At 38.6% G+C, this 12,769-nt stretch overlaps 1 protein-coding gene across 1 annotated transcript in view; it reads right to left on the bottom strand.

Annotated features, from left to right (window-relative positions):
- Window positions 1-4,079: 4,079 nt before the first annotated feature.
- Window positions 4,080-12,769, bottom strand: part of DSG1 (desmoglein 1) — a 31,976-nt gene continuing 23,286 nt past the window's right edge. The window contains exon 13 of the mRNA XM_043993709.1: window positions 4,080-5,189. Within this exon, the coding sequence (XP_043849644.1) occupies window positions 4,080-5,189 (1,110 nt within the window). The remainder of the gene's footprint in view (window positions 5,190-12,769) is intronic.

Below are 12,769 nucleotides of genomic sequence, written 5' to 3'. Positions count from 1 at the left end.
TTGATGGTGGTCCAATGAAGTGATTGTCTGATTATGGAAAGTTGCCCTATTGAGGAAGGACCATCCCCCACTGGTAGTGGCTGAAGGAGTTGGGTGAGGGGTGGCTGTGGATTTCTCAAACCATCTCTCTCCTCCTCAGGCCACAAAGGCAGCAGCCACACCTAATCTTATCTCCCCAGGGGTGAGGGAGACTAGAATGAAGGGTCCTGGTCCCAAAGCTAGCTCCATTGCGATCTGGTTCCACTTACCTCTTTAGGTGTGTCTATCCTTTGGTTTAGTTTCTCAAGGAGAAGGTTCTTTGATGTACCCCAGAGAACTTCTGGGGTGCTCTGTGCCCATAACACATAAATCTATCTATCTATCTATCTATCTATCTATCTATCTATCTATCTATCTATCTATCTAGAAGCATGCTATTTTTTTACTTTCTTTCATTTTTTTCTCTTTTAATCAAGTTTCCTTGTACAAAATGACAAATATGGTAATGTTTTGCATAATCCTACATGTATAACCTATATCTGATTGTTTGCTGACTCAGGGAGCGGGAAGGGTAGGGAGGGAAAGAAAGATAAAAATTGGAACCCAGAACTATTAAAAAAATTATTGTTAGCAAAGCTGCTAATGGTCATAAATATAACTCAAAACTTTTCAAGACTTAAAAAAGTAAGAACAAATATATGTAGGCTAGAAAAGGGAATCTAATTTGAGAGCCTACTTAGTTAACTTTTGGGGACTATACTTCTAACAGGATTAAAGATAAGCAATGCTGTTCTCTGCTACTTACTTTGTCACCTTCTACCAGTCACTTAATCTGAATCTCACTTTCCTTATATGTCGAACCAGGGGATTAGACCACATGATCCCTAAGGCCTTTTCAGTTTTAAAACCAAGGAAAGGGCCCCTTATATTTCCTGTGACCATAACCCTTTTTTACTAAGGGGAAAACATCCCATAGGGTAGATGATCTGTATAGATAGATTTTCTTCTCCCCCCCACCAATTCTTCAAAGACCAGCCACACTCTCTATTTATAAGAACGCTCTATGGAGATGACTTATGACTTGTGCTAAATTATCTGGATGCATGATGATGGATTGGATTCAGGTGGATTTCTTTCTATTTCACCCTGCTCCTAAAGGAGAACTCTTCTCATACATTGAGCACTAAATCAGTGCTTGATACCTGACTGACTAAGGAGTCTACCCATTAGCTATTACTGAATCAAATGTGAGGGGAAGAATAGAAAGGAAATGCAAAGAAAGTTCTCTGGGGTGATTTTTATTGTATTTGATGTCTTTGGTTGGTGTGCCTGCCACAAATCTCTTTCTACTCCAGTCTACTCTCTATTAAGCTGTCAAACTGATCTTCCTAAAGTGCAGGTGACATTCATGTCACTCTCCCTCCTCTCCCCGCCCTCCCCCTACTCAATAAATTCCAGCAGCTCCCTATTTATGTAAAAAAAAAATACTCTGGCTTTTAGAACCCTTCATAATGTGGCCCCTTCCCCTAACTTCCTGGTCTCCTTATACCTTCCACGCTTCCATGTACTCTGTTATCTAGTGGCATTAACCTCTTTGCTGCTCTTTGAACAAAGACTCCCTTCTTTAGGCATTTTCAGTTGTCCCTCCCATTCCTAAAATCCTCTTCCTCCTCATCACCTTCTGGCTTCCTTCAAGTCCCAGGCAAAATCTCACCTTTGACAGGAAGCCTTTTCTGATGCCCCTTGATTCGAATGCCTCCCCTCTCTTGATTATCTCTAGCTTATCACATAGCTGCTTGCATGTTTTCTCCCCCATTAGACTGTGAACTCCTTGAGAGGTTTTCAGTCTTTCTGTCTGTAGCACTTAGCATAGTGTCTATTTCTCTGGAGGCAAGTGCTTAATAAAATTTATTGATTCACTGACTGTGCCCCTTGAGTTTCTAGGATGTACTTTCCATAGTGGACAGAGTTCAAATAAAATTATTTCAGTTGGTTTATTTTAATTCTAAATGTATTTTTTTAGGTGAGATATCCATAGTAGGAAAAATAGCAAATAATAATAATTGAGATTAAATTTTTAAAAAATCACTTCTGACCAGTATTGGAAACTGGATCTCCATTCCTGGTATTTTTAAGGAACGAATAAGCACGGCATCTTGTTTATTTTGTGTGCTAGGAAAACAAAGCTAAATGAAGAATTTTATTCACAAGTCTAGTGCATAATAACTTAATTTTTTTTTAGCACACTCAATTTTACTTCACTGGGAACAATTCCAAGACATATGAGCATTTAGAGAAAACATATCTTTATCATATAGAAATATGATACATTTCTCAAAATTATATTTCTCAAAGCACAGAATATTAATTTTGATTTTTTATTAGTTAGACTTTAGAAATTATGACTACATAACAAAGTATATAGCAACCATACATAAACAATTTAACAAAAAACAAGACGTTGCTGACCTTTGCTTTGTATCTGGATAAAACTAGCACATGTCAACATTTGGAAAATAACTAAAAAAAATGGAGCATGTAAGATAGACCAAGAAGTGACCAGAAGTCAAACCAATGATGTCTGAGTAATGTGATTGAGAATAAAATATTCCGCATTGGGGGTTAGGGAGGGGGATTTGTTCAGTGCTATTATATTCTTGCTAACACAAAAAGGACAACAGTTTAAGTTCCTTGTCAAACCCTTCAAAAAGGCAGAGAGCAGAAGGCAGAGAGAGACCTGAAGCTCAGTTAAAGCCACCGACATTATAAGCAAATGCTGTACAGAAAAGTTCCATTCTAATTGTGCCCCATTTAACATTTTCCTTGTATCAAACTAGGTCCCCTTGGGAATTCCCACAGTACTCCCCTTGCCTCCCAAAAGATGTGTTTGTGAGCATTCTATTTTTCTCAGCCCTGTTAACTAAATTGTGGTGCGAGACAGGTATAAAGGACTGGATATGCATGAATAACGCTTGCTGAAAATGATATTTAAGAGATAATCTAGTGCAAAGTCACTGATTACAAAGGTGAATTAGCTCTGAGTGGCAATAGCAATTGTGACTTCTTTCGATCTGCACAAGCAGTTTTCCTAGTAGATTTGTTTGTTTCTTTGTTCATTGTTTCTATTGTAATCACAAATAGTGGTGGATAGGAGAATGAATTAAAGAAAGGTGTATATCTTGAATCTTTTGGCTCCATTACTCTGTAGCCTTCACCACTATTATAGTCAGAGTTTACAGAGGAAATCAGGTCCATTCTTGCTGTTCATCACCAGCCAGGAAATATAACGCTTTTTTGTTGTTGTTCTTAGAGTGCTGATGGCTCTGAGGACCTTGGAGGGAATTACACCAAGTCCTAGGGTGCCTTGTAGACTTCTCTTTGTCCTATATTCCAGCAAGATGGGCAGGTTTGCCCTGAAACATTGTCTTCTTATAGTCACTTTCTTATGCAGTTTTTCCTTTTGGGGGGCTATTTTTTAATTAAAGTTCTTTTTACCATTGACATGGGGAGATTTAGGGAATTCTTAAAATAGTATCTGATAAAGTCCAAGAGAATCATGCAGTGGTTAACTTTTACTCCAGTCCATGGTATATTTTTTCATATATATTATCTATGAAAGCAAAATGGTACTTTGTACACAATTCAAATTCTTCCCAAATGCATCAACATGGTACATGTGCCCTTTTACCAGAGCAATGTGGCAGACAGTTCAATCCAGAGCAAGCTAACCAATGAAAACCCCAAGCACAAAGAAGATGACATTCTATGTCTATGGGCCTATTTTACTCCCAACTTGGAACATACCCCAAGCCACACATAAATAAATGCAACATTTACCTCATGTCTTTATTCCACTTTCAGCTTTTCATTAGCACTAATAGAAGAAATGACTGAATTGTACCCAGGAGAGGTTTTCCTGATAACAGTGCCACAGGATCTTTCTCTCATGTTGTGATACTTTAGGGTCACCCCATTATACTTCAGTATAACTTTAGCATTTAGATGTGTGTCCTAAATAATCCTGATATGCTATTTTGGTGTGGGGCGAAATAGCTAAATTTTGGTCATGATTGCCACAGGAAAAGGTTCAGATACATTCACTACTTAGAATATTGTAGGGTACTGTACTTTGTGATCCGGCTTCGAGTTGTACTAGGGGAGGCTGATCCAATGGTCTGGTTAAAATGATCAGAATTCCTCACATGGCCAAGTGTAGAACTGCCACTCAGGCCACTGCTGTTCAGACCTATGCTCAAGCCACCTCCCCCACCTCCCAGGCTGCTCATTTCAATGCCACCCCCACTTATGCCAGATCCACTCAAGCCTATTCCACCTCCATTCATGCTAACACCTGCCCCACTCATGCTAATGGCACTTCTGCTCACATTGCTGCCAACCATACCACTAACACCACCACCACTAATCCCAGTTACTCCACTGCCAGAGACAACTCTCTCTGTAACAACCACATTATGGGCATTGGATAAGTCAGGATGAATACTTAGATTGCCCATTAGGCCAGAAGTTGGTCTAATTACTCTTTCAGTCACTACCACATTTGATGTATCTCTGGGGTCAGGGATACTCAGGGAGGTAGGTAGTCTTGAATTTGGTGCAATTACCCTCTCTGTCACTACAACATTGGACCCTTCTCTGAAATCAGTTAGATCTAACATTCCGTGGAGATCTGAACCAGAGATGGGTCCTACCACCCTCTCTGTTACCACAACATTGGAGCCATGCCGGGGATCATGAATATGTACCGTGGGCTGCAGGGACCCAGTGGTGGTATATGACTCAGTCACTGTAACATTTCCATAACCCAGAGGATCAGTTATAGGCATAGGATGATGAACACCAGGCCCAGAGGGATAGGTGCTCTCCGAAACAACTTTGGTGGTACTAAAATGCGGAGACATTGGTGGGTGTCCAATATCATTTCCCTGGGGAGGACAACTGGGTTCGGTGTTCTCTGGTGGCCAAGTGTGATCAACATCTGGATAGGAATCAACTTCTTTTCCCAGGCTGATATCTGCCAATTTCTTAAATTTCGGCCCCAAGGTGTCTAAGTAGCTGTCATCCTCATCTTCTCCAATGAAACTACAACAGCCAATGGAGCCAGCAGAAGAGCCAACCCCTTCAATATCATAGATAAGTAAACAATCATTTGATGGTCTACATTCATCTTCATCAGCATAGGCATATGCTTTCTAAATTTGTAAAAATAAAAACAAAAAAGAAAGTTACGTATACATTTTAATATGTTAAATAGTACCTTTTTTCTTTTTTGTCTTTACTAATTTCTTAATGGAAGAAGTTATAAATATGAATATTTTTTAAAAATCTAAAAGATGCCTAGTTTCTCTTTTCTCTTCTTCCTTCTAGGCCTTTCTCTTTCACCACCTTCATTCTTTTATTTCTTTTTTTGCTTTTTGACAAGGCAATTGGGGTTAAGTGACTTGCCCAGGGTCACACACCTAGTAAGTGTCAAATGTCTGAGGCCGCATTTGAACTCAGGTCCTCCTGACTCCAGGGCTGGTGCTCTATCCACTGTGCCACCTAGCTGCCCCCATTCCTTTATTTCAAAAGCATATGTTATATGCAAAGCACTGTATTCATGTTGATTCAAAATTGGACCTAATCTCTGTTCTTAAAAAGGATGCCGTCTAGCAGTGGAGATTTAGCATCTGCAGAAAAAACTAAAATACAAAACAGAACATGATAAATATATGAGAGGTAGAGTTCTATGAGAGTTCTGGGATTTATAAAAACATATCTGATGAAGGGATATCATAGGATCATAGATTCAGAATGTGGTAAAAATTATTGGAGTTTAGCTGACTCATTTGGGAGGGGCCACACCTGGCCCACCCTGAAGTTAACGTATGCTACTGGGGTCAGAATGAGAAACCTCTCCATAGGCAGTTTTTGAAGGATTGAAGCAGGCTTGTGGCAGAGGACTTGTGGAAGAACCAGACCAGGCTGGAACTCTAGGCTAGATAGGTATTTTCTTAACTCTATGTGTTTTTTGTTGTTGTTTATTTTTCCCCCGGAGCAATGGGGGTTAAGTGACTTGGCCAGGGTCACACAGCTAGTAAGTGTCAAGTGTCTGAGGCCGGATTTGAACTCAGGTACCGGAGCTTTACCCACTACTCCACCTAGCTGCCCATTTTTTTTCTTTTAATACCTGGTATGCTTTAATAAATGCTTAATGCCCAAAGACTGGTGCTAAAGCTTCTAATTTAAGGCAACCACACAATTTAGATTTTTTTTTTTTTGCAGGGCTATGGGGGGTTAAGTGACTTGCCCAGGGTCACACAGCTAGTAACTGTCAAGTGTAAATCTAGATTTTAAATTTCACAAGAACTTAGAAACTTGGAGGTCATTTAGTCCCACCCTTTCATTTTACAGAGGAGGAAACTGAGACCCAAAGGGTTAAGTGACTGGTCCAAGCTCACAAAGGTAGAGACAGAGAGGGGCTAAGACCCTTTACTTCAAATCCTATGCCCTTTGTATTTCACCAAACATTAAAAATATATAACATACATGAGGAAGTCACTCCCAACAATTTGGTTGGCAATCATTTGGAATCACCAATTCAGTGACATTTAGTATTGATGGTGTACTCAACATAGTCTAGGAGAAATTAGTGACCACCTTATGGACTCACTCTAATGGTCAATTTGCGTTTGGCTCAATTTGGATAGAATGCACTATGATAATACAGGTGGGATAGCTAGTCTTCATCTGGGTAATTGCCACAGTTTCTTTGAATGTTTGGAAGAAGGTACTTAAAGCTGATGTTGCTCTTTGTGCATCTCCACCTATGATGCCTCTCGTTACAGTAAGTAACTGTGAAAGAGGAGAATGGAGCTCATCTTGGTTTGTCTGTGTATAACCTTCAGATGGAATTATATCAAGAGGCCAGGAAGATTTATCCAAAATATTGACTACAAAAAGATTGGAAGAATTCGACTCTGGTTGATGCCTTTCTTCATATGACCCTCTGCTATGTGAAAGAACCTACAGGCAAATCACTTACTCTTTCTTGTGTGTTGTCTATGATATTGAAATGTACATTTCTAGAATGAGGGACCAAGTCAATATACTTTGCATAGGCGCTAGCAAAATACCATATGTAGCAGCTAACAATAACAACAACAAATTATTTTAACAGAGGCAGTTAGGTAGTGAAGTGGATGGAGTGCTGGACCTGGAGTCAGGAAGACCTGGGTTCAAATTTGGCCTCAGATACTTACTAGCTGTGTGACTGTTAGTCACCTAACCACTCTCTGCCTCAGTTTCCTCAATTATAAAATGGGGATAATAATAGCACCTATTTTCCAGGGTTGTTGTGAGGATTGAGGAAGATAACGTTTATAAAGTTCTTAGCACAGTGCCTGGCACATAAAAGCATTTAATAAATGTTTATTTCCTTCCTTCTTTCAATTGGTCATTCACTGCATCGGGCGATTCCTCTCTGATTTTCTATCCTACTCCTCACACAGGCCTCTCTACTCCTCAAGCTTCCAACACTTAGCCTTTCCTCCACCCTTTCAGTGGAGGACCTCATACTTCCCTGTGAAAAATAAAAGTATTTGTTGTGAGCTACCTCTTCTCCCTTTTTCTTTATCCTAATATTTCCTCACATTATCCCCCAATTCTCTCCTTTACTCCACTCTCTGATAACGAGGTGGTCCCTTTTCTATCTTCTCCTAAGGCCAATTCCTCTATGTGTCACTTTTATCACATCTTCTTTTCTTCTCCAACAGATTGTCCCCTCCATCATCCTTTTTCTCTCTAATCTTCACTATCTCCCTATGTAATGGTTATTTCTCTATTACTTTGAACTTGCCAAGTCTTATGTATCCTTAAGAAAATCTTTTCCAGACCCTGCCATCCTTTCAAAATATCATCTTATGTCTCTTTTCTCTTTCTCAGCCATACTTCTATAAAAACCTGTCTATAGATTTCTCTATTTCTTTCTCACTCACTTCTTCCTTTGCAATCTGACTTTTGACCTCCTGACTGAACTGAATCTATCCTCTCCCCAGAATTACAAATCATCTCTTTGTTGGCTGGTCTGATGGCCTCTTCTCTAGTCTTTGTCATTTTTGACTTCTCCAAAGGATTTAACTGTTGATCCCCTTCTCTTCTTAAGCATTCTCTCTATTCTCTGAGTTGTTATGACATTGTTCCCCTGGTTTTCTATTCTCCTTAAATCCCCTTTTGCTAGCTTATCATTCATATTGTGGGATGTAACTCTAGGTGTCCCCTGAGCCTCTGCTCTGGCCTCTCTTCTTTTTTTTCCCCTCTATACTCTCTCACTTGGTGGCTTCATTAGCTTCCATGGGTTTAATTATTATCTAGATACAGGTGACTCCAAGGTCTACATATCTAGTCCAAGTCTCTCTCAAGCTCCATTTTGTATATCACCAACTATCATATATTTAAAAGTGCCTGTCTCACAGACATTTCAAATTTAATATGTCTAAAACAGAAACTTATCTTTCCCCCAAATCTATCCTTCTACCAAAATTCACCCCACATATTCAACCAGCAGCCAAATCTTATCATTTCTACATTCACGGAATTTTGCCTCTATCCTCTTCTCATTATTTAAAAGAGCCAGCTTAGCAACTCAGGCCTCTATCACCTTTTACTTGAGATATTGCAATGGACTCCTAATTCATCTTCCTGTTTCAAGTTTATCTCCATCCCAGGGTCTCCTCCAGATGACAAAATGACTTAATTCTCTTACATGCAGTTCTGATCATATTGCTACTCTACTTACTAAACTGCGGCGGCTTCCAATTGTCCCTAGGATCAAATATAAACTCCTCTATTTGACTTTTAAAGGCCTACATAACTTGGATCCAATCTATTTTTACAGCCCTATTATATAACTCCACTTCCTTCATTCTACTTCCAGACAGGTTGTCCTTCGCTCTGTTTCTCACCCATGGCAGTCCATCTCCCACCTCCATGCCTTTTAACTGGGTGTCCTCCTTGCCTATAAATATACCCCCTCCTTACCTCTGCCTTATAGAATTCCTCACTTTATTCAAGATAGTTTAAAGATCATTTTCTTCATGAAGTTTTTCCTCATCCACCTAATACTAGTGTCCCCTCTCCATAATTACCTAGAATTTAAACTGCCTTGTGTTTATTTATTCTGTAAATACTTATATATGCCCATGTGTATTACCTGATGGAAAGCAGGGACTATTTTGTTTTTTGCTTCTGTCTTTCCAGTTCTTAGCACAGTGCCTGACATGTAATAGGTGCTCAGTCAATGTTTGTTGATTGATTAATTGATTGATACACCTCCAAAAAGGCATCAGAATTGGATGTTGCAAAATCATTGCTACCTAAATGTTTGGAGATGGCCAAACCAAGTGACATCACTCTAGGCTTTGGCATTCCTCTATGGTTTCGGGTAGCTGGTTGTACTCCAGAAAGTTCAAAAACATACTCTAGGGAATCTGGCTGTCCTAATACTACCCTCCCACCATATTCATGTTTTCTGTCTGATAAGGCCATATAATATTAGAACTTAAAGGGGCAGCTAGGTGGCGCAGTGGATAGAGCACTGGCCCTGGAGTCAGGAATACCTGAGTTCAAATCTGGCCTCAGACACTTAACACTTACTAGCTGTGTGACCCTGGGTAAGTCACTTAACCCCAATTGCCTCACTAAAAAAAAAAAAAAGAACTGAATGGAGTAGGAGATTATGTATTATTGAAATATCATTTATATGCTTATGCTGATAGTCATAAATAAAGCAGAAGCTGATATTATGTTCATTACCTGGCAGAAGTAGCTTTCCATGAATTTCATATTCTGGTCTCCTTCTCTGTATTCTTTCATGGAATTCTTTCTTAATGATCCAGGCTTTCCCCAACATACAGGTGGTTTCATTCCATTTGATATTTCCAATTCTGATGTTCTGATTCCTCCTTCTCCTATATCTCTCATCCCTCTTTCTCCATATTCATCTGTATAAACTCCTAAAAACATAATTAATTTAAATGTTTGGGATTCCAAAGAAGTTTACTGAAGTACTTTTTTATCTAGATAGGCACAACATATTCATGAGCATTTAAAAACAAAGAAGTTAGAAGAAGCAAGAATCGCCCTGTGCAAAAAGAGTGAAATACATAGTATGTATCTCCTGACCGAGACATGATAGATTTTGAGTACAGAGTGAGACATATATATTTTTGAATACAGCCAATGAGGAAATTTGTTTGACTTGATTATGTATATTTGTTATAAGGAATTTGTTTTACTTTTATATATTTTTTCACTTGAGGGTGGGAAGAATAGATTTCTGTTAATTAAAAATAGAGACATTGAGGGGTAGGAAATGTGGAGTATTGCATGTACTTTCTGATGAGGTCACTATGTTAGTTTTTACTTTGCAATAAGTAACACCTCACAGAATAAGAGTAATATCTAAATGGTTGTAATTTAAAAAGCAAAACATGTCAATAAAACAAAAAGTCTATGATAACATGATACCAATTGTGAGGGCATTTTCCTCATACCACCACTAAGTTTGCCTCTTAAGAACTTCAACATTTTATTCATAGTTCTGTCTCCTGGGGCATCCTCACTTCCCCTAACTATTCTTGGCCATCATGGTAGTATTTCTCTCAATATTCTCCAGTTTATTATTGTCTTTCCTCAAATATGGCACTCACAGTTAAGCATCATAATCCAGATGTAGTCGAATTGGGAAAGAGAACAAAGGGAATAAAACCTGAATTCTTCCCCTCTTTATGAAGCCTAAATTCCCATTGGCTTTCTTGATTGCTTCATTGTACTGTCAACTCATATTCAGCTTGAAGCCTATTAAAACCTTGTTTTGTAGTTCCACTAGAATATTTGTCTGACAAAATGTTGTCTAAACAAGATACATTTCTCCCCAGATGATGGTTGTGAAACTGATATTTGAACTCAAGTGTAAAGATTTACCTCTCTCCCTGTTAAATTTCATCTTGTTCACATCTGCCACATTGGCTAATATGGCATAAAGGGAAATGACAAATGTTGGAGGGAATGTGGGAAAATTGGAACATTAAAGCACTGTTGGTGGAGGTATAAATTGACCCAGCCATTCTGGAGAGCAATTTGGAAATATGTCCCCAAAGCTATTACACTGTTTATACCCTTTGACCCAGCTACTAGGTCTGGATCCCAAAGAGATAAAAACAAGGACACAAGGAAACGAACCTATGTGTACAAAAATATGTCAGTTTTTTTTGTGGTGGCAAAGAACTGGAAATTGAGGGGAAGCCCATCAATTGGGGAATGGCTGAACAAGTTCTGGTATATAATGATGATGGAATATTATTGTGCCATAAGAAATGATGAGCAAGATGCTTTTCAGAAAAAGCTGGAAAGACTTACATTAACTGATGCAAAGTAAAGTGAGCAGAACTAGGACCTAGGAGGAGTGTATGCAATAATAGCAATATTGTATGATAATTAGCTATGACTGACTTAGCTATTTTTTAGCAAAACAGTGATCCAAGACAATTCTAAAGGACACATGATGAAAAATGCTATCCACCTCCAGAAGAAGAATTGATGGAATCTGAATGCAGATTGAAGCAGACTTCTTTTCTTTACTTATTTTTCTTGGTTTTGGTCTTTGTTTTCTTTCACAACATGACTGATGGGAAAATACATTTTGTATGATTGTACATGTATAAACCTATATCAAATTGCTTTCCTTCCCAATGACTGAGGAGGAGGAGTGAAGTAAAATAAGTTAGAACTCAAAAAAGGACATTAAGATTGTTTTTACATGTAATTGGGAAAAATAAAATATATCTAAAAACCCACTTGACATAGCTCTTGTCTGCCAGAAAGTTGTTGAGATTCTGGAGACCCACTGTTTACTTGATGCACCTATGGTTCATGGTCCTGTGTGCGATGGGGTAAAGTCATGAGGACAGTGAATGAGAAGGGAGGGGAAGGAAATGGGAGGTGGACATGAGCGAATGGTAGTTTCAGCTACTTGTAAGAAAAAAACAACAACTAGGATGCTGTTTCATAAAGTACACTTGATACGCTCAGATCTTAGAGTATTGTTTCCAGCCCTCAAGCTCTCCATAATTCTGATAAAGTTTAGAGAATTTGATGGAGAACACAAAAAAGTCACATGATTGGAGAAGAATGAAAGAAAACAATTCTTTAGTTTAAAGAAACAAAATGGTATGACTATCAGAAAATGTGTGAAAGGTACACAGTGCATGATAACTAGCTAATCCATATCTCTAATAAGGACATAAACAAATGGTTTAAATTATAATGCATGTGATTCTTTGGCTATATCCCAAGATCTTGTCTAGTCTAGTCTCTAGTCTTAAGGCAAGAGCCTTAAGACAAACTTGTATTTAAATAATTTCTCCTTTATTTAATGACTTCCCAAGAAACAATTCCTGGGGCAGCTAGGTGGCATAGTGGATAAAGCACCGGCCCTGGATTCAGGAGTACCTGAGTTCAAATCCGGCCTCAGACACTTACTAGCTGTGTGACCCTGGGCAAGTCACTTAACCCCCATTGCCCTGCAAAAAAAAAAAAAAGAAAAAAAGAAAGAAAGAAAGAAAGAAAGAAGCAATTCCCTGTGCACCCTGTCATGGAAGGGAGAAATGTCTGTTGTACATCCCAGTTCAAGTAGAATAGTCTCTATGATGTTCTATATTTATTCTTAAGTAGTTGGTTATGTTTAACAACTTTGAGATTGACACTTCTATGGATATAGAGAAGAACCTTATTT

The sequence above is a fragment of the Dromiciops gliroides genome, chromosome 1 (genome assembly GCF_019393635.1).
Source record: "Dromiciops gliroides isolate mDroGli1 chromosome 1, mDroGli1.pri, whole genome shotgun sequence".
Classification (NCBI taxonomy): Eukaryota; Metazoa; Chordata; class Mammalia; order Microbiotheria; family Microbiotheriidae; genus Dromiciops; species Dromiciops gliroides.
Note: the sequence above shows the minus strand (reverse complement) of the source record. Positions and strands in the feature narration are given on the sequence as shown.